The following is a 23,602-nucleotide window of genomic DNA, read 5'->3' on the forward strand; positions in this document are numbered from 1 at the left end:
ACAGCGGCATTTAAGGGGTTAAACTACAGCGATCGGAGAGGACAGTGATCGCTGTAGTTGCAGTGGGATGTCGGCTGTATATTACAGCCGACATCCGATGAAGATGGAGCGAGCACAGCTCCTGTGCCCGCTTCATCCTCAGGGCGTTACTATACGCCCATTATCGGGAAGGGGTTAATAAAAATAGTGTTTTGTTTTTTTTTACACCGCTTTCTCTGATCTCCTCACGTATCTCACAGAAGTGAGGAGATCAGAGAAAGTGACAGGAGCTTTCTCCTGCAGACGACGTCACAGACGGCTGTGATTGGTCAGTCTTCAGAGACTGACCAATCACAGCAATCGCCGGCATTGGGGACTGCTAATTCGTCCCCAGGCCGGTAGCAGAGACGGTTAGCTGTCAATGACAGCTGCCGCCGCTGTTCTGTCACTATGTGATTTCACATAGTGACAGTTTATTCCTGCGCCGTAATAGTACGTCGAAGGTACGCTGGAATAAGCGGCCAGCGACGTACTATTACGTCGAAGGTACGTAAGGGGTTAATGTATACGTCATGAAAAGCTATTGGACGCTTAATGACATTTACATGTTACGGATGCCTGTGAATAATGCCATACAGTTGCATATGTAACACACAGGCTCCCATGTTAAAAAAACAACAAAAAAACACATTTTTTTAATATATATATATATATATTTTTTTAAACGGGATCCCTATGTATGAAATATAGTCTAATATACTCTTTCATACCTAAAAATCTACGTACACCAGCCCGTTTGGACACTTTTAGACTGTACGTCAGGACCTTGTACACGAAAATGTAGGCCTACAATGTGATGTGAATGCGGCCTTACATCATTCTCCCTGTCTTCTCCTGTGTTTGTTTTTTACATAGGTAACTTTATTGACAACATAACAGCATCACCTAAAGACAGGCAGCCATGTTAATACATACACAGTGAAGTAGTTTTTGCTCTAACCATAAAAATTATTATTATTTTTTTTTTTGAGTACTCCTGTTCATTTAGTTCATAGATGAGTCCTATGTGTTCATCTATCAAATGTTTGTCATGTAACCCTGTTGCTAAATATATGCCATGGGTTACGTGATTGATGCTATGTGTAGTCCTGTAGCTCATGGATGCATTACACAGAGCTGATCCATGGCATACACCATTCTACTGTGCAGAGACTCCAGGTATGTGAGCAGAATTGTAAATGTATATTAAATTTTTTTATGTGTTTTCAACTCTATAAATAAAAATTGAATGCCCCCTTTAAATATACATCATATGAGTTAATTAAATGCTAAAATATGTATCCTCACACAGGGTGGAAAAGTATCGACCTCAAACACTTGATGATTTGATCTCCCACCAGGATATCCTGAGTACAAGTAAGTTGAATGTCTTAGGCTAAGGCCTCATGCACCTGACCGCATTGGTTTTGCGATCTGCAAATCCACGGATTCGTAGCGGTCCAGTGGACCACAGAAAAAACTTGTTGTGTGTCATCTGGGCTCACGTATCCACGACGATTCACCAGTATTAGTGAATCCGCAATTGCGGACCATAAAATGACTGAGTTTTTGCAGGCCTCAATTGCAGCTACCGCACCGATCCGTGTAAATCACCATAGAAAAGAATCCATCCGCAAAAATGTGGATAAATTGCGGCCGCAAAAATACCGTTGTGTGCATGAGGCCTAAGTTCATATGGCATATTTTACATGCTAAAAATACGAGTCTGATTTTTAAGCGAAATCAGTTTCTGAAATCCTGTCTTGTACTAGTGTTTTCAAAGCGGTTTTAAATTTTGCAAGTGTATTGAAAGCTTATTTTGAGGTGTTTTTTTCAGAGAATTTTTTAAAGGTTCAATGTGTAAGGCCTCATGCACACGACCGTAAAAACTCCCGTTATTACGGGTCGTAATTACGACCCGTAATAACGGGCTCATAGACTTCTATTGGCGACGGGTGCCTTCCCGTTTTCTCACGGGAAGGTGCCCGTGCCGTTGAAAAAGATAGAGCATGTTCTATTTCAGGCCGTAATAACGGCACGGACAGTCCATAGAAGTCTATGGAGCTCTCGTAATTACGGGTGGCTACATGTGTGCACCCGTCATTACGGCAGCGTTGCTAAGCGACGTCAGTAAATAGTCACTGTCCAGGGAGCTGAAAGAGTTAACTGATCGGCAGTAACTCTTTCAGCACCCTGGACAGTGACTACCGATCAGTATAAACCTGTAAAAAATAAAAGACTTTCATACTTACCGACATCTTCCTGCTTCCTCCAGTCCGTTCTCCCGCCCGTTGCCTTGGTGACGCGTCCCTCTCGACATCCGGCCCGACGTCCTGGATGACGTTTCAGGCCATGTGACCGCTGCAGCCAATCACAGGTCAATCACAGGCTGCAGCGGTCACATGGACTGCCGCGTCATCCAGGCATGTCGGGCTGGATGTGAAGAGAGGGACGCGTCACCAAGACAACGGCCGGGTAAGTATGAATTTCTTTAACTTTTATTACAGAAAAGGCTGTCCCTTCTCTCTATCCTGCACTGATAGAGAGAAGGGGCTGCCGATTAGTGCAGTGCTATTTTGCCGCCAAAAACGTGCCCGTAAATACGGGTGGAATACGGGTGACACCGGACCCATATTTACGGGCACGGGTTCGTAAATACTGGTGCAAAACGGGTGGAATACGTGTGACACCGGACCCGTATTTACGCCAGTATTTACGGGTGGGAAAAAATACGGTCGTGTGCATGAGGCCTAAGAGTTCAGTGTGAAAAATCGGCATGTAAGATGCTTCAAGAACTGATATGTAATTTATATTTTCCTTGTGTCTTTTTACACTGCGTTTTTTAATTCAACGGCGTAAAATAGGCCTAGTATAAACGACACCGCGGTTTTCTTATGCAAATTAATGTGAATTTATTAGCAGGCACGAGTTTTGGAAGTGTATTTCTGCACGTAGTACGAGGATTTTACGCACCAACATATGCAATGTATACATAACCTTAGTTTGCTCACACACAGTGGTGCAGATTTACTAAGCTGCGTAAAGCTAGATTCACACGGGATGGAAATGCTGCGGTTTTTTTTCTGCAGCTTTTCGCAGAAAGATACTTGTTTTGTATGCATATTTGCTGTAGATTTCTCCCCTTCTACATTGAAAAGACTGAAATCCGCAGTAACGTCCAGAACAGAATGTGCATGCTGCGTTTTTTTTTTTTTGTTTTTTTTTTAAAAAAGCAGCATTCTTTGAGTTCCATCCAGAATATGTTCAGCAGCATGTGATTTGCTCAAATCTCTTTCACAAATCTGCAGCATTTCCATCCCGTGTGAATCCAGCCTGAGTTTTAGACCGTGTTAATTGAGACCAAGCAGGGAGAAGATGCACCAAATTTATTACTATGGTGCATGATAAATTTGGTGGATTTAGTTAGACTCTTCTTTTCCCTATACCACTTTTGATTTGGCTTAAAGGGAATGTGTCGCGAATTAAACCTTTTTTTTTTTTTTAGTAAGTTACTTATTTGTATTATACTTTTACGTTTTTTGCAGTATTTTTTTTTTCTGCCACATCGTGGAAAGTATTGAAAATGAAATAATAATTTGACATGTTTTCTTATGTTGGCCACCAGAGGGAGCACTTCCCAGAATTACAGCAAGGTGCATAAGGCAAAGCAACCTTACTCACAGCTGCCGTAAATGTGGGAGGGAATCTCAAAATTGCAGTGACCATATGTTGTCCATGAGTAAATATGAAAATATTAGTTCCTCGACACCTTTGTGTATTCCTACTCGGTGATTGACAGCTATTTCTGTATTCACACTCATACATGGGAGGTTGTCAATCACTGGTTGAGACCGCCCACTGGACTCTTTAGCCCACAGTGAGCGTGGATTTAAAGAGGCTCTGTCACAAGATTATAAGTGCCCTATCTCCTACATAATCTGATCGGGGTTTTTATTTTGAAAAACTATAATTTTTGAGCAAGTTATGAACAATTTTAGATTTATGGTAATTAGTTTCTTAATAGACAACTGGGCGTTTTTTACCAAGTGGGTGTTGTAAAGAGAAGTGTATGATGCTGACCAATCAGCGTCATACACTTCTCTCCATTCATTTTTATCTGTACTCGCAGCACAGCGTGATCTCGCGAGATCACGCTGTGCTGTGATTAAGTCCCACAGAAACTTTACCAACTTTACTTTACTTGGCTCGAGGTGATGTTTATTCACTCTCAAGACACTTCGGTAAAGTTAATGTGGGTATATGTGACAGCACAGAGTAATCTTGCGAGATCACGCTGTGCTGCGATTACAGCTAAAAATGAATGGAGAGAAGTGTATGACGCTGATTGGTCAGCGTCATACACTTCTCTTTACAACGCCCAGTCGGTAAAAAGCTAAAAAATATGCCCAGTTGTCTATTTAGAAACTAATTAGCATAAATCTAAAATTATTCATAACTTGCTCAAAAATGATTGTTTTTCACAATAAAAAAACCACTGTTCTCTACATTACAGCGCCGATCATATTATGTAAGAGATAGGACACTTATAATCTGGTGACAGAGCCTCTTTAAGTGAAGAAATTGCAGGTTATCCTTTTTTCCCAAATCTATATATCAATTTGGTCTGCTATTTAACATTCTGCCTGCAGATTGGACTTCATGTTTAATAGGTTATGAAGTACCCACTTTAGCTCTTACTGTAACTTACGTTTAATACTTTGTGTGCATTTTTTGTTCAATCTCTCAGTTCAGAGGTTCATAAGTGAAGACAAACTGCCTCATCTTTTATTTTATGGACCTCCTGGGACTGGCAAGACCTCCACAATCCTAGCTTGTGCCAAGCAGTTGTATAAAGATAAAGAGTTCAACTCTATGGTTTTAGAGGTACAAGATACATTTAATTTGATGTTTTATCAGCTTTAGAGCGATTCTTTGTCAGGAATACAGTGTCTCCTGCTGCCCCTTTTCCTAGTACCATATAGTCAACTACACGTATCTCTAGCCTCTGTCCAGTGCTGAGAATGAGCGGTCATCTTTTCAAAATAAATCCTGGGCTGGTGGTACTCGTGGCACATCATTTAGTACACAATTTTTAAATATAGCACTCATCCTTTTAAAAAACAAAAAACAAAGTTTGCTTCAGCGTGTGTCAAATTTCACATGCACCTCTGTAGGTAAATGGATTTTAAGTGGTTCTCACGACAGACATTTATGGCATAAATGTCTGATAGGTCTGGGTCCCAGCTCTGGGACCCGCATCTATCTTTAGAACGAGGGTTTCTGTGTTACGCTGGTTTGGTAAGCCCCATTTACTTCTGTGAGCGTTATGGAAACGGCGTAGCTTGGCTGTTTCCGGAATCCCGACAGCCTACCCCACTTGGACGCGCCGGCCTTCGGCCCCCTCATCAGGTGAGGTTGAGGGACACCTGTTCTCTATATAGGTGCGGGTCCCAGAGGTGGGGCCCATATCTGACATTTATGGCATATCCTGTGGATATGCCATAAATGTCTGTTGCGAGACAACCACTTTTGGCCCTCTGCCCACGTATCGGATTTGTTGCAGAATTTTCGTCCCGATTTGCGGGAGGAAAATCTGCAGCAGTAGGCTGTTTCAGGCAAGTGAATGAGATTGAAAAAAGCTCATTTGCATGCTGCTGAATATTTTTCTCATGGAAATCAGAGCATGCTGTTCTGAATGTTCAAGGTGGATTTCACCCTTTTCACTTTCAGATTTTGTTGCAGAAACACTATGGAGAATCCGCAACAAATCCACTGTGTGTGGGTATCCTTAAAGTTTACAGTCAATAAAATCAACAGAAGCTCAGACCAGGAGTTTTCAATGTTGCAATAATCATGCTTTACTCACAGGACAGTAGTACCAATGGTTACAAATGTTCAAATCATCTGCTGTTAACTTTCATTCTTGAAGGAGGTGGGCGCGGCTTCCTCCAAACGTCAAGTCCTGCCTAGTTGCTGGGCCGTGAAGGATGCTGAAAGCTGATAAATGAACATTTGCAACTATTTAAAAATATTTTAAACAATGTCATTTGTGCTCCCCACCAGCACTGCGGTGGATCTGTGCACTTCTGTAGAGATCAAGGATGTAGGTTGACAGGACAGTCATTCACTTGCTGCAGTGCCTATTAACCCTTTTGCTGCCGGGACACTTCATACTTTTGACGAACACAAATAAAACCTGAATTATACATTTTAAAAATCATATATCCCCATACCCATATATTTTCAGAAAGTAGACACTTGTGAAAATGCCACCCAGCACTTTACAATCATGGGCACCTTCATGCAATTTTGCATCCAAGCAAACGTTTTGTAAAAAATGCATACAAATTCATGTTTGCGGCTAAAAATCTGACCCACGTGAAGCATGAGACACAAAACACCACCTAAAGAGAAAAATTCAGTGTGTACAGAGTTCATTCATGCCACTTACGACAGTCCACATGCACGTTTCTCCACATAACTTCTGCGATCCAGATACCAGTAAAAATTTGAATCAGTCGACAAATGTCCTTATTAGGCACAGGGGGCGATGAGATGTGTAACTGCTCATCTCCTCCCCCCTGTAGTGGTAAAAAATAAACAACTAAATGTGTCAGAGAGCAGCACATATTCTCATTGCCAAGGGGGGTGATAACATGAAGAAAAGTCCCTGTATCACCCTCCTGTGGTCACTGTAGGTGGTATAGGGGGAGAGGACCACAACAGGCTGTGATTTTTCTTCTGATCACTTACTGCTTCCCTACAGCGATATAAAACCAGGAAGTATACATTTTAACGCTGCTCCCCAACTTCAAAAGAGTGCTACGCCCAAAATATTGCTCCTAGAAATTTGAGCTCTAGCCCCACCAAGCGTTTAAAAGTAACCTGTCAAATTGAAAATGCGTTCGGATCTTCTGGCAGCATGTTATAGAGCAGGAAAAAAGTTCAGTGCAACTTGTAATTTATCGATCTAAACCTCCGCTATTTCTGGGCTTAGGAGTCCGGTAGGTGATCCTACTCGGTGTTTGACAGCTATCTGTGTGCACACTCCTACTGGTAAGGCTGTCAATAATTGAGCCGGACTGCCCGCAGGACTCCTAAGCCCAGAATGAGGTTTAAATTAAGTTATGCTAAATATTTTCCCACAAATCTATGTATCCATCTGCTCAACTCCTCCTGCTCTATAACATGATGCCGGCAGTTCAGATTGCATATACAATGTGATAGGTTCCCTATAAAGTTGTGACGTATTACATATTTCTATGGCAGTGAAACGGTTAATAGGCCGTAGCCCAAACTTGAATACTGCCTTGCAAACCACACAGTGCAGATTTGCTACAGATTTTGCATGCATTTGTTAGGCAAAAACCAGAATTGGATCCAGTGGGGGCAGACCTATAAGGCCTTCCTTTTGTATATTTTTTTTCTCTTTATGTTCCGTTCTTGGTTTTGGCTTAAAAAATACTTGCAGGCTGTTAACAAGATCTAACTAGAGATTGTTAAAGGGGTTTTCTGGGTTTTGAAAGTACCTCTCAAAAAGGCCAAAATGCTACTTTTTCCAATATACCGTAGTTACCCTTACATTTCTCCTTCATTCCCCTGCCTTTATTTTGTTGTATACTTTTGTGTAATGAATCACCGCCTGCTCTATTAAGTGAATTACGCAGGCAGGGATTGGCCTCCACAGTTACACGACATGTGATCCCAATACACGATATACACATATATAGAAGAGTATACGGAGCAGTGGCGGGAGAATTAAATAGAAAGGTAAGTATATAGGAAAGTTTGTAATAATAGGAATGTAGGTGAAGATAATCTCTGATCCAATAGTTATAGGGGTTATCCTGGGACCAAAAATTGCATCATATTTTTATGTAAAAAGAAGTCACTTGCTAATGTACTTTAATTACAAATTTGGTATGAAATGGTGCTGTTCAAAGCTGGTGAACTTGTCCCGGATGTCCTGGAGCTTTTCCAATATTGATGATGCGCCGACATGGCCCCACGTGACCGAGGGCTTGCTTCCTGTGCTGTCCGTGTCGGTGTGTTATCAATGGCATGACCGCAAGGAGCTGTCACACTGCCTATTGCTGGAGTGCCCGAGCAGAGCATCAGCTGGCGCTTTGCTCGGGACTCCAGCACTGCTCCCAACATTTGGTCAGTGACTTCAGGGGTTTCCTATAGCTGGAGTTCCGGAGCAGAGCATCAGCTGATGCTCTGCCCGGGGCTCCAGCACTGCGGTCACTACATATATGGGCAGTGATGTCGGCAGCAGTACGGGAGTCCCCAGGCAGAGCATCAGCTGAAGCTCTGCTCGGGGACTCCAGCGATAGGAAACCCCTGAAGTCACTGTTCGGGGTCCACTGACGTCAGCAGCAGTAGTGGAGTTCTCGAGCAGAGCATCAGTTGATGCTCTGCCTGGGGACTCGCATACCGCAGCTGACGTCACTGCCCATATATGGACAGTGACGTTGGCAGCAGTGCTGGAGTCCCTGGGCAGAGCATCAGCTGATGCTTTGCTCGGGAACTCCATCTATAGGAAACTGAAGTCACTGACCAAATGTCGGGAGCAGTGCTGGAGTCCTGAGCAAAGCGCTAGCTGATGCTCTGCTCGGGGACTCCAGCAATAGGCAATGTCACGGCCCCTTGCGGTCATGCCATTGACAACACGCCGACACAAACAGCACAGGAAGCAAGCCCTCAGTCACGTGTCGGCACGTCCTCAATATTAGAAAAGCTCCAGGACTTCTGGGAACAGTTCACTGGGTTTGAACGGCACCATTCAGAGCCGAATTTTTAATTAAAGTACATTAGTAAGTGACTTCTTTTTACATAGAAATATGAATGCAATGCAATTTTTGGTCCCCGGATAACACCTTTTAAATGGGTTTTACAGGATCAGAGAAACATGGCTACTTTATTCCAAAAACATTGCCAAACCTGTCAATAGGTTCGGTGTAATATTGCAGCTGAGACACTTTCACGTCACTGGATCAGACGTGTTTCTATCCTGTACGACCCTTTTAATCTTTATGAAATAATGATCCACAAATGAGGAAAAAAAATGATACTCTTAACTGATGTTTACATACCAGTTTTCTGAAAACCGCATCTTTGAAGCCCCTGTGGCACGTTTTCCGACACACATGAATGTGTGAGTAAAGTGGGCGGGCTTTAGTCGTGCCGATCACGGCACTTTTATAAAAAATTTCCGACCCTTTTCTAACTAGCTATTTCAGACACCTACAGATTCATCAACATATGTGACACGCTGCACTTTAGGAGAGATGGAAAAACAGTTTTTATGATGCGCTGTTATTGATAAATCTGCCACTGTTTTATTCAAAATTTCTTTAACATTGCTCTTTACTTTACTAGTTGAATGCATCTGATGATCGTGGCATAGATATTGTCAGAGGCCCAATATTAAATTTTGCTAGCACACGAACAATATTTAAGTAAGTTTGTTTTCTTTTTTTTTTTTTTTTATATCCCGCAGTGTAACATGATTTTTTTTCAAGCAGCTTTCTTTAATGTTAACGGCTTTTTTGATTTCTGCTTCTCCCCCCGCTTACTGATTTATCTAGTGAACTAACTTCACACTCCAACACTCCCTTCCCACTCCTTGTTTTTTAATATAATATAATACAATGCCTGGTAACCTTATTGGCTGTAGAGCTGCAGATATGACAACACTGGGTCACTAATACCAAATTGTGTTTCACACTCGGGCATAGATTGTCAAGAATGTCTCTGCACAGTGAGAATGATGGATGTGGGAGGTGTTCTCTCACTAATTGATTGCCAGGAAGATCTGCTAGGGGGACAGGGAAGGATTCTCTGGGAGATTCGGCAACAGATAAAAACGCTCACTTAGAGCTAGAATGCCTGACAATAGTAGCTATTAGATAGCTACTTTCTGTTCTAGCAATGTTAGATAGATGTCTTGGGCCTACAATAGAGGTACTGCACAGTTTACCACAATTAAAGGGGTTTTGCCCATAATCCCAATTTACCACCTATCCTCCTGGTAATAAATGTATAATTGGTGGGGTCCGATCGCTGGGAACCCCACTGATCCCGAGAATGGGGGTCACCGACTGCCCTATATGAATTGAGCAGTACTGCGCATGCTTGACCACCTCTCCGTTCACTTTCTTTGGGGCTGCTGGAGATACCTGAGCACTATCCGGCAGCCACATAGAACGTGAATGGAGTGGTGGTCGAGCATGCACAGTACTACTCATAGGGCACTTGGGATTGGTCGGGGTCCCAGCAGTTGGACACCCGCCGACCAGGCAAATTGTCGCCTATCCTGTGTATAGATGATAAATGATGATTATGTCAAAATCCCCTTTTAGGATTCACCTGTACAATAGTTTACTGGAGATCAAGTTGATCTGTTAGCTGAATATGCTGATTCATGTACGGACAGCATATTACAATTACATTTCCGTACTCGTTTTATCTAAAACCGTTTGGGTAATAGGAGCGATGAAAGTATATAAGGTACTTGTTGTTGAGTCCGCTGTGTTCATGGGGGGGATCGCTCCACTGCCCTTTTCTGCAGTGGCTGGCATGCTGCCGGGTATATGTGCATATACTGCAGCCTGTCAGTCACTACGGTGAAGAATATAGTAGAATTATAACCGTGAATCTGCTGTAACCTTTCATTACTCCTATTATCCATTTTGGATAATAGGAGATTAAACTTGTAGTTGTAATATGCTGCGTTTAAGTAGGGCATCAAATTCAGCTGACAGATGTGCTATGTGGTATGCAGAAAGATTAAATATCGGGGATCAATCCAAGATAAACATCACAGAAAGCCTTGCTGCAGTGCATTGATTGGCTATCTGCATAGGACTAAACATGTTGTCAGTCATGTGACCCTAAACGTCACTCATATTCAGTTAGCAAGAGGGTTATATGACATAAAATGTTTTTAGACACGACACATGCTATTCATGTGACCGCTGCCATGTTTAGTTGTTAGCAGCGGTTTATTGTGAAAACAGAACCTATAATATATTTTTAAGTACACCCCTCAGCAGGAGCATCTCTTCTCCTTTTCTCTTGTGTGTTTTCTTTTAAAGGCTATGTTAATGTTTGAAAGTGTCTTTTATTATGCCGAGCAGCTGTATCTGGCGTTATTCACTGAATCAGTTAGTCCCGCGGACCTGACTGGTTCAGTGACAGTGGGTCACGCAGGATCCATCTGTAAACTATCACATCTAAGTTATGAACTTAGATGTGATAGTTTACAGGTGGATCCTGCGTGTCAAAGGCATGCAGGACCCGCTGTCACTGAACCAGTCAGTCCCGCGGATCTGACAGGAACAGGACTTACGCCTCATTCACACAGTCCTGTCAGTGATCCGAGGGAAGATAGGACATGTTCTAACTTTCCTCGGATCGGAGACTCGGAGCATTTTTCACAGACCCGATTCACCCGCTAAAGTGAATGGGTCCGTGAAGACTATCGGGTGGCACAACGGTCGTGTGCAAGAAAAAACTATTTCAAGCATTTACATAGCCTTTAAATAAAACAAATGGAATACCCCTTTAGCCAACTGTAGTATGAAAATTCCATACAGTAAACATTTTTGATGCCTAAAAAGTGTTCCCTTTTCTGTTGCCAGTGGATGTGTTGGACCTTACACTGTCACATTTAGCTGACATTTTCGCTTATGCTGAGCCTAGATAATCTGTTATGTTACACTCGTACAATTTAAACGGTTTGTTTTTTTTCTGCCATTTCTGTATGACATCTGCCTCTCTATTGCAGAAAAGGCTTTAAACTTGTGATCTTGGATGAAGCAGATGCAATGACTCAAGATGCACAGAATGCTTTGAGACGAGGTAAAGTGGCACACTACTCCACTGCCATATGCTTGGAAGCGTTACAAAATTACCAGGTCTCCTGAAAATCCTAGATAGACATAACAATCTGCCATGTCTTTATGCTACAGCAGCTGAATTTATGCAGGCAGCTTGTATCTTGTGCTTATTGCTACTGCTAACTGTTGGGTATGATTAATGTAGCTTAGGTTTAGAGAGGAGTTCTTAACATTGCTTTAACCCCTATCCGCACGAGTAAGTAACTATACGTCGTTGCGGGAGGTTACTTCCCACACGAGGAAGTAGTTACTGAGTTGTTTCCGGTGCACACTGACGGCGGCAGTGTGCAACGGGAACCGGGAGGTCAGCTGTCGCTGACACTCAACTCTTGCCGGCCAGCGGTCCTTTGCTGCTGATTTCTAAGAATTAACCCCTTAAATGCGGCTATCGGTTGCAATCGCCGAATTTTAGGGGTTTCTAGCATATCGGCAGACCCCGGTCCGAAATCGCGGGGTTTGCCGATAGCATAGAAGCGGAAGCCAAACAATGGCCTCCGTGTCTGCCGTGGACGGAAGCCCATCCGGACCAACCTGACAGGACAGGAAGTCACTGTGTCATTCCCGATGCACACTGTTGGCGACAAGGTGTGCATCGGGAACTGTCCCTGACAGCTGACACTCCAGTGTTGCCGATCAGCGTCTCATCACCGCTGATTTAGGAAATTAACCCGTTAAATGCGCCGCTTGATTGCGATCGCCACATTTAGGGGGTTTGTAGCACATCAGCAGCCCCCATTCAATTGTGGGGGTTGCTGATGCTTGTGATGGCATCTGGAGGGTCTGCCATGTATGGAAACCTAAGAGGATCAGCCTGACAGTTAGTGTAATGTATTCTAGCAGTGATCAGAGCTGCAGGTAAAAAAAATAAAGTGTAAAAAGTTAATACATTTTTTTTTTATAAATGTGTAAAAATAAGTTGTTTTTTTTCCTATAATAAGTCATTTATTATAGAAAAAAAATGAAAACGTTAAAAGTACACCTATTTGGTATCACCGCGTTCGTAACGACCCAAATTACGAAACTGTTATTTTTTCCGCACGGTGAACGCCGCAAACAAAATAAACGGAAAACTGTCAGCATCGCTATTTTTTGGTCACCACCCCTCCCAAGTGTCAGGGTAATAAATCTAATACCTGTTATATTTATATTGTATTAATATTATCAGAATTACTGCATTATATTGTTTGAGATATGTATTAGATATGTTTTTAATCTTCTCTTAAATTAATGTATTCCCTATCATCTAAGATAGGGTAAAGATGACCTCATCTGGCATTCCAAACTAATGAATACTAGGAAGAAAGTCATTACCTTATATGGAAGTATTTTTGGGTGTATGCCTATATGTACTTGGCATCATCTGATTGGTTAAAGTGTGTTAAAGGGAATGTGTCGCTAGAAATGTTATTTTTTTTTAGTTAAACAATTATTATTTAAGTGATTACACATTGTTTTAATTTTTTCACAAGTCAGGAAATATTATAAATTAGATTCTAATTTATAATATTTCCATGTGCTGGCCACTAGAGGGAGCAGTTCCCAAAATTGCATCATGGTCAATGTGGTAAAGCAACCTCATTGCTTTCTGCTGCAAATTTGGGGTAGACACACTCTCTCTAGTGTCCTCACACAATCCCCCCTCCCTTCTTCTGGCTAGTGCCAGGAGAAGGAGGGGGTTTGAATCTTCAAACCTCCTACACTGTGTGCCGCCATTTTCTGAGCGACTGCACAGTGTAGGAGGATTAGATACATGCTCAGCAGACAGTATAACACGAACAGAATACACACATCACATACACGAACATAAATTACCTGCCGCCTCTGCTCTTATTCCTTGCGCTTTTGCTTCCTTGAACAAATGGCCGTAAGCCGCGGCCGGAAGTGGTCATCTTACTGTCCGGCAGCGGCTTCCGGTCCACATAAAAATGGTGCCGGATTTCGCTCTGCGAACGAGCTTAGATTTGGTCTGTGTGGGAGAGGCGCATGTGCCGTTCCCACACAGACAGCGTACGCTGCAGAGAATGGAACGGCTCCCGTTCGCATTTTCTATGGGGTTTTATGTGCCGTATTCCATCTCTGTATGTGTCGTTAATCGACACATACAGAGATGAAAAAAAATGGCAGCCCCCATAGAGAAGTAAAAGTAAGTACAAAGTAAAAAGTAGAACACAAATAAATCAAATTTATGTTAATATATTAAAAGCAATATGATTAAAAAAAAAAAAAAGTTAATAAATAATTTTAAAGAAATTTCATTTTAATGTGCAAACGCTGCAAAACGAAAAAAATATATATACGTATGGTATGGCCGTAAGCGTACCGACCCGCAGAATAAAGTAAAACGTAATTTATTGCACACAGTGAACGCTGTAAGAAATAAAGACTTTAAAACGCCAAAATCGCTGTTTTTTGGTCACCTTAGCTCTAAAAAAGATGTAATAAAAAGTGATCAGGAAGATTTATGTACCATAAAATTGTACCAATAAAAGCTACAGCTCGTCCCACCAAAAATAAGCCCCCACAGCGCTCAATCGACCAAAAAATAAAAATGTTCTGGATGTCAGAACGTGATGATACCATTTTTTTTAACAAAAAATCTTTTCTTTTTAAAAGTAGTAAATTTTTTTAAAAAAACCTATATAAATTTGGTATCACCGTAATCGTATTGAGACGCAGAATAAAACTAAAGTTGTCGCTTTTACCGCACGGTGAAAGACTTAAAAACAATGGACCAGTCAGTTTTTTCCAATTTCAGCCCGCAAATTATTTTTTTTCAGTTTCCCAGTACATTTTATGGTACTTTAAATGGTGTTAATAGAAACTACAACTCTTCCCGCGAAAAATAAGCCCTCACACCACTCTATTGACGGAAAAATAAAAAAAAATGGCTCTTGGAAGGCGGGGAGTAAAAAAGGATCAGTCCAGAAAGTGTTAATTAATTTCTAATACAAAAACATTTATGACCACATATGGGGTATTGCCGTACTCGGGAGAAATTGCTTTACAAATGTTGGGCGGCTTTTCCTCTTTTTATCTCTTGTGAAAATTAAAAAATTCAACATTTTAGTGGACAAAAATGTTGATTTCATTTTCATGGCCTAATTCCACTACATTCTACAAAAAAACCTGTGGGGACAAAATGCTATCTATACCTAGAAAAATTCCTTGAGGGGTGTAGTTTCCAAAATAGGGTCACTTTTGGGGGGTTTCCACTATTTTGGTCCCTCCGGGGCGTTGCAAACCCGACATGGCACTGAAAACCAATCCAGCAAAATCTGCATTCCAAAATCCAAATGGCGCTCCTTCCCTTCTGAGCCCTGCAGTGGGACCAAACAGCAGTTTATTACCACATATGGGGTGTTGCCATAATCGGGAACAATTGCTTTACAAATGTTGGGGTGCTTTTTCTCCTTTATTCCTTGTAAAAATGAAAAAATTCTATGTTTCCACAGAAAAAAAAGGTGATTTTCATCTTCACATACTTATTCCACTAAATTCCTCAAAAAAAACTGTGGGGTCAAAATGCTAACTATACCCCTAGAAAAATGCCTTGAGGGGTGTAGTTTCCAAAATGGGGTCACTTTTGACTGTTTAGGTACCACAAGACCTCTTCAAACCTGACATGGTGTCTAAGATATATTCCCAAAATCCACTAGGTGCTCCTTCGGAGGCTGGTGCTTCAGTCCATTAGGACACTAGGGCCACATGTCAGATATTTCTAAAAACTGCAGAATCTGGGCAATAAATAGTGAAATGCGTTTCTCTGGTAAAGCCTTCTGTGTTAGAGATTTTTTTTATTTTTATTACAAATGAATTTCTGAAAAAAATTAAATTTGTAAATTTCACCTCTACTTTGCCTTAATTCCTGTGAATCGCTTAAAGCGTTAAAATACTTTCTGAATGTGGTTTTAAATACTTTGAGGGGTGCAGTTTTCAAAATGGGGTGATTTATTGGGACTTTCTAATATAGAAGGCCCTCAAAGCCAATTCAGAACTGAACAGGACCCTGAAAAAATTGCCTATTAAAACTTTCTTGAAAATTGTAAGAAATTGCTGCTAAAGTTCTAAACCTTGTGTGGGGGGCGTGGCCAACTGCCGACAAGACCGGTCACATGATTTAGGAGCTCCGCTCTCGGCCCCGATTTCCTTGCCTTAATCCTGCTGACATTCCGCTACAACCTCACACAGAGCCAGTAGACAACCCAGCCGACGTAGAGAGGGTAAAATGAACCGCACACGGCAATCCCTGGCTGCAGAGAAGCTGTAGGAGTTTGCCTGCGCTGCTCCTCAAGATGGCGCCGACGCTTCATCTTCCTTGCCGCCTTCCCCACCAGAGAGTGCACAACAAGATGTCCCGCCTGCTCCTGAGCCAGAGCTCACGCTGGCACAGGTATCGACTAGACTCCTGGATGCCATACAGCTCTCCACCTCCTCCCTGACAGGAAAGATCACAGAAGTGAATTCTGATGTGGGCCTCAGGCAGGACCTGCAGAACTTAAGGGACCGGGTGAGGGAGATGGAGGATCGCATATCTGGGCTAGAAGATAAAGTGACCCCACAGACAGGGAAGCTGGCACAGCTAGACAGAGTGGCTACTCAATGGCTACAACGGGCAGATGACCTGGAAAATCATCTGCGCCGCAATAATATACGGATCCTAGGGCTTCCAGAGCGCTGTGAAGGCAGAGACCCCTGCACCTTTATCGAAGCCTGGTTTAAAGAAATTCTACCGAATGCTGTATTGTCGCCGTCTTACACTATTGAAAGGGCGTACCGGGCAGACCGCCACCGCCTGGCGCCCCACCGAGACCCCTGCTAGCACGCTTTCTCAGCAGTCGAGACAGGGACGCCATCCTGCAAGCTGCCCGTACGCATGGAGAAATCCGATTCCAGAATACTACTATCCTGCTTTTTCCGGATTTTTCAGCTGCATTAAAGAAAACGAGGGCTTCCTTTGTACAAGTCAGGTAGATAATTGTAGAAAAAGGGGGATCTATAACGGCGCTGCTGCGTGGACCAAGTCAAATGGAGAAACAGTAGTCTCTGGAGAAACGAGTAGTCTCTTCTAATTTAAATGGGTGCTTTATTGCAACGCGTTTCGATGCCGAACTGGCATCTTCATCAGGCATAACATTTTGTTTAAAACAGGCTGGTATATATATATACAACACTGGCTAATGATTGGCCGTTGTTGTGTTTCTTTTATTCAGTGTATTGGTTAGTACAGTGAATGTGGATTTGTTTGGGTAAACACGGGCCGTAGTCAAGGAGATCGTTTTGACTACGGAAGCCGAGGCGGGCCAGAGCAGCATGCGGTGGAACGCATGGTGGCACGCATAGTGGCACGCAAACTTCGGGGGTTCGCGTGAGACGTCATTGAGGAGAGGGATGGGCAAGGACAGCTGCTGAGGAGGTAAGTGGAAATATTTGAATGTGTGTATGAAAAGAATTGAATTCAAACAGTATTTATTTAAAAGGTTTATTAGCGGCTAGGAAAATGGTTAGTTTAAAGAGAATATGGTGAACTCTTTATGGTCTCATAAAAAGATTTTTTGGGCGTTTAAAAAATTTTTTTGGACAGTACGTGTTGGTGTGTGTAAGGACATAAGTACGAAATTTTGGGTTGAAGCATTTCGGATGCTTTTACACTGGGGGATTTTTACATATGAATGTTGATTAGAAAATCTCCGGGTATCAATGTCTAAGGAGGACAACAGTTTGTGTATTTAATCGGTAGGTTTTAATAGGAAAATCATGTAGATGTGTGTATGTGCGTCTTAGTGTGTTGGCTAGAAGGGTCATGATATCTCCTAATTAAGAGGATTAATCGATGTTGATAGGGCTAATCCAAGGACGACTCTGAGATGTCGTTCAGGCCTCTGGGATGTAGTGTATTCATTTTGAATATCCAATAATTTTCCCTTTGTTTCAACTTGTTGAACCTATTTGGGACATCTGGGTGAATATGTTCAATAGGAGTAATTCGGATTTCATTAAACTGACATTTGTGTATTTGAGCAAAGTGGCGAGATACACTGTGTTTTAAAAAACCAGTGTTAACATTGAAGCGGTGGTTGTTGACCCGGGTTCGTAGGCATTGGGTGGTCCTGCCTATATAGTGTAGTTGACAGGGGCATTCGATAAGGTAAACGACATACGAGCTGCCGCAATTTAGAAACGTTCTGATTGGAAAAGTTTAATCGGTAACTGAGGATGTGTATGTGTGTTTGTTATGGTTGATAATGTTACAGCATAGGCAACGTGGGCGACCACATTTGTATGATTCTTTTAGATCTGAGAGGAAGTTAGTGTTGGGTGTTAGGCGTTTCTTAATTCTGCTAGGAGCTAGGATGTTTTTAAGAATTGAAGACCGCCTGAAGGTAATACTGGGTTTCATTGGGACCAGGTCTTTCAGGTATGGGTCATTTTTAATGATGTGCCAATGTTTCCCTAAGATAGCTCTGATTATCTTGCTACCTTTGTTGTAAGTAGTGATAAAATTGGTATTAAAGTTCTTGCTGGGTCCAGGATTTCTAGGAGGCGGGTTAAGGCAGGAATTTTGCGTTAGTTCAGTAGCCTTATGCACCTTTTATTAGTTTTAGAGGAAAGTGTTTGTCTTTAAAACGTTTTTCAAGGACATTGCACTCTTTATGATAGTGGATGTCTGTGCTGCAATTCTTTCTGATCCTCCTAAATTGTAATAATAATACTAATATATTTTTCAGCCAAGGGCGGTAGTGAGCGCTTCTAAAATCGATGTAACTGTTAACATCTACCAGTTTGAAATGTGTTTGGGTGATGAATTTATTGTAATTGCTATCGTGGCTAATTGTGAGGTCTAGGAAATCAATGGAAACGGGAGAGAAGGTATGCGTAAATGTTAATCCATAATTGTTATTATTTAGGGTCCCAATAAAAAGGGAGGCTTCATCAATACTTCCTCTCCAAACTAGAAATAGGTCGTCGATAAAGCGTCTGTATAGTAGTATATTGTTTTTTGAATGGGTGTGTGCCATGAATGTATGTGTTTTCAAATGCTCCCATGTAAAGGTTTGCGTATGCTGGTGCAAACCGGGTGCCCATGGCGCATCCTTTGACCTGGTTGTAAAAATTGTTGTTGAAGCTGAATGTATTGTGGTGAAGGATGAATTCGATGCAATTGATTAGAAAGTGGACTTGTGACTCAGGAATTAAGGTATTGGATGAAAGATAAGAATGGGCTGTTTCTATGCCTTTGTTATGGGGGATATTGCTGTACAGCGCGGTTACATCTGCTGTAAGGAAACAAATTTAGGGTGTAGAGGGGTCAATATTCAGATTGTTCAGGTCTCTAATTGTGTGGAATCTTTTAGATATGATGGTAGGGTCAATACAAGGGGTTGGAGGTGAAGGTCAACAAAATGGGACAGGTTACTGGTAAGTGAACCTATCCCAGAGATAATTGGACGTCCTGGGGGGTCTGTGAGTGACTTGTGTATTTTTGGTAGGTGGTATATGAAGGGCATATTTGGAAATGGGACAGACAGAAACTGTTTTTCTTTTTTAGTAATTAAACCTTCAACGGCAGCGGATTCAATGAGATTTTGGTATTCAGATATATAGGAGGAAAGTGGGTTGTTGGTGAGTCTATGGTAGAATGAGGTGTCACTCAAAATCCTCATGGTTTCGCCTAGGTATTCGGTTCTATCCTGGATGACTATGCCCCCTCCCTTATCTGCCGGGTGGATAACTATGTCTGCATTATTCTGAAGGGTTTTTAAAGCCCTTCTTTCATATGAGGTCAGGTTGTCTGGGTAGTGTGATGGTGCTTCAATTGACCTAAATTCGTTGGTCACCAAGGTAGAAAAGGTTTCTAGCATATGTCCCTGGTGGTAGGTTGGGTAGAAAGTTGATTTGGGGTGAACTTCTACTGGAATGGCGCTTGGGGAGGCACTATTTGGGGGTTCTTCGGTATTATAAACTGGAGAGATGGTGTGTTTAGCAATAGCAAAATGTCTTGTCAGGGTAAGTTTTCGTATAAACCTATTCAGGTCCATAAACAGTTCAAAGGTGTCGATTGCTGCTGTTGGGCAGAAGGAAAGGCCTCTGTTTAATAGACTACATTCATGGGTGTTTAATGTATAAGATGATAGATTAAATAATTTTATTGTGGGACAAAGTTCCTCTTTTTGCTGAGGGATGGGTCTTGGTTTGTTTCGGTTTTTCCCCCCTCTCCGTCCTCTAGGTCTACAGCCAGTTATCTTTTCGTAGAGATTTTTTGTAACTTTGGGAAAAAGTTGGTGATTGATTGGGCTTTGGGGCTCATAATGAAGGGGATCAAAATGTCTTGACTCATGATCGTAGGGGTTAAGGGTGGCCTGACTAACTGTGAGGGGAGACCTAAAAAAGATGCTGCCGCATAAGTGAAGTCTAGGGCAGATAGGGCTAAGTTCGTGTCGGGGTTGATGGTAGTGTACTTTTGGGGTAGACTAGAAGCCTCTAGTGGTTCATGAAATAAAATATCGGGTGAAGTTGAAATGGGGGACTGGGGAGAGTTGTGAATTGATAGTTGTAGTAGGGACGAGATACTATCCTCTATAGAGTCGTTGAAGGAAAAAATGGGAGAATTGTTAATGGGGGGTATTTCCATTGGTTCAGTTGTAGAGAGTAGTCTGGAGAGATGGAGTTCCAAATCTGAGGATTTGAAAGCATTGATAGGTACTTGGTGAATTATGTGTCCTTGAGAGCAAGGTTTGTTTATTGCGATAATAGGAGTGGTATCATCGACTGGTTCGTTAGGGATACTATTCGGAAGGTGGTTTTTGTTCACGACAATGTCATAGGGTTTTGTTAGGGAGATTGACCCATTGGTACGATTGGTAGGTCTAATTTTTGAACTGTTCCTGAAGCATCGACCATAGGTAGTGGTTAACTCGCGTGGAGTGGTGGGGTCTGCCTGAATAAAATTGTTCCCTTTAGGGGCAATATTAAATTCGGGCATGTTGAGGTTTTTGTGAGAGATGGGTAGGGAACTAGGTCTCTAATCACCTGAGGGATTGAGTGTGTAATCTGCTCGATCTCTTAGCAGTTTTTTCGCTTTTTTGGAGATAAGATCTTTCTCATAGATGGTTAACCTATTGTTGGTAGATTTTTCTAGTTTACAGAAATCACAGTGGTCCTCAAACTTCGATAGCTGATCTTTGATCATCGTGTTATCGGAGATGAGGGTGTTACTCAATGATGTACGTTTGCTGTGTAACATTTCCAAAAAACCTATATGGCAGGAGTCGGTGAAAGATTTCCAGTCGGAACTGAAAATTGTATCGGCAGGGTAAGGATTGGAGGTCAAAATCCTTAAGCCCCTAGGTGCAATATTTTCAGAGATGTACAACAGTAAAAAACGGCAGTCTATGCTCTGCAGAGCTTCCTTTTTTAGAGAGTCTTCTAGGGATAAATAAAGGTCAGTCATCATCTGGGTTTGTGCCGCAGATTGATTCTTACTCACTGTGTGAGAAGGTTCAGGGAGATTGTCAATTCCAATGGATTCCAAAATCAGGCGTTCACGTAGAGCGTTCCTCTTAATGATGAAGTCCAACATTTTGCGTGGAGAGTTGAAATGTTCAGATGTTTGTTGTTTCAATAGGGTAGTTGTGATGTGGTGACTCTCAAAGATTTGTGCGGCTGCCAGTGCAGGAGGAGACTCCAAAATCCAGTAGGGGAAATAAATCGCCGAGGATAAGGAGAGTGATGCTCCTGTTATCGGGATATCAGCTTGTAAGAGCAGATGACGTCCGATCTAAATGTGAGAGAGAGAGAAAAGACCACGGCGCCACATAGTGCAGTTCAGTAGGGTAGGCTAATGGAAGAATGAATATACCATGCTCACCAGAAAGCCATAGGTAATGCGCGAAATAAATCCACGGGTGCTGCTGCCAGATCCGGACCGGTTTCCAAAGGTAACCGCTGGTGTATAGTAGATAATTGTAGAAAAAAGGGGATCTATAACGGCGCTGCTGCGTGGACCAAGTCAAATGGAGAAACAGTAGTCTCTGGAGAAACGAGTAGTCTCTTCTAATTTAAATGGGTGCTTTTATTGCAACGCGTTTCGACGCCGAACTGGCGTCTTCATCAGGCATAAAATTTTGTTTAAAACAGGCTGGTATATATTATACAACACTGGCTAATGATTGGCCCAGTTCAGATGGAGCAAAAGTGGAAAGCAAACCGCCAAAACATGGCGGGTCAAAGTTCCTAAAATTACCAGGTACAATAACAGAAATAATCAGATTATAGTACGATTGGACAGAGAACATGTAGTTAGGTAAAATATTAAAATACAGAACGGGGGATGTTTGCGAGATGTTACATGTCAAAGGTTGTAGCGGATCCGAGGGACTAAACATTTCCAGTATAGAAAGTACATCTCATAGTGCGGGCGGCAAAAGGTAGTAATGTAGCGTTGTTGTGTTTCTTTTATTCAGTGTATTGGTTAGTACAGTGAATGTGGATTTGTTTGGGTAAACACGGGCCGTAGTCAAGGAGATCGTTTTGACTACGGAAGCCGAGGCGGGCCAGAGCAGCATGCGGTGGAACGCATAGTGGCACGCAAACTCCGGGGGTTCGCGTGAGACGTCATTGAGGAGAGGGATGGGCAAGGACAGCTTCTGAGGAGGTAAGTGGAAATATTTGAATGTGTGTATGAAAAGAATTTAATTCAAACAGTATGTATTCAAAAGGTTTATTAGCGGCTAGGAAAATGGTTAGTTTAAAGAGAATATGGTGAACTCTTTATGGTCTCATAAAAAGATCTTTTATGTAAAGAAAAAGATTTTTTGGGGGTTTAAAAAATTTTTTTGGACAGTACGTGTTGGTGTGTGTAAGGACATAAGTACGATCTCCTTGACTACGGCCCGTGTTTACCCAAACAAATCCACATTCACTGTACTAACCAATACACTGAATAAAAGAAACACAACAACGCTACATTACTACCTTTTGCCGCCCGCACTATGAGATGTACTTTCTATACGGGAAATGTTTAGTCCCTCGGATCCGCTCCAACCTTTGACATGTAACATCTCGCAAACATCCCCCGTTCTGTATTTTAATGTTTTACCTAACTACATGTTCTCTGTCCAATCGTACTATAATCTGATTATTTCTGTTATTGTACCTGGTAATTTTATGAACTTTGACCCGCCATGTTTTGGCGGTTTGCTTTCCACTTTTGCTCATCTGAACTGGGCCAATCATTAGCCAGTGTTGTGTGTGTGTGTGTATATATATATATATATATATATATATATATATATATATATATATATACACCAGCCTGTTTTAAACAAAATTTTATGCCTGATGAAGACGCCAGTTCGGCGTCTAAACGCGTTGCAATAAAGCACCCATTTAAATTAGAAGAGACTACTCGTTTCTCCAGAGACTACTGTTTCTCCATTTGACTTGGTCCACGCAGCAGCGCCGTTATAGATCCCCCTTTTCCTACAATTATCTACTATACACCAGCGGTTACCTTTGGAAACCGGTCCGGATCTGGCAGCAGCACCCGTGGATTTATTTCGCACATTACCTATGGCTTTCTGGTGAGCATGATATATTCATTCTTCCATTAGCCTACCCTACTGAACTGCACTATGTGGCGCCGTGGTCTTTTCTCTCTCTTTGTACAAGTCAAGAAGCGGTTG

At 42.1% G+C, this 23,602-nt stretch overlaps 1 protein-coding gene across 1 annotated transcript in view; it reads left to right on the plus strand.

Moving 5' to 3' along the window:
• The window catches only part of RFC5 (replication factor C subunit 5), a 68,853-nt gene that overhangs the window by 9,118 nt on the left and 36,133 nt on the right, over positions 1–23,602 (plus strand). Inside the window, exons 2-5 of the mRNA XM_075854775.1 lie at positions 1,331–1,395; positions 4,766–4,902; positions 9,400–9,479; positions 11,810–11,883. Of these exons, the coding sequence (XP_075710890.1) occupies positions 1,331–1,395; positions 4,766–4,902; positions 9,400–9,479; positions 11,810–11,883 (356 nt within the window). The remainder of the gene's footprint in view (positions 1–1,330; positions 1,396–4,765; positions 4,903–9,399; positions 9,480–11,809; positions 11,884–23,602) is intronic.

This window comes from Rhinoderma darwinii, chromosome 1, assembly GCF_050947455.1.
Source record: "Rhinoderma darwinii isolate aRhiDar2 chromosome 1, aRhiDar2.hap1, whole genome shotgun sequence".
NCBI lineage: Eukaryota > Metazoa > Chordata > Amphibia > Anura > Rhinodermatidae > Rhinoderma > Rhinoderma darwinii.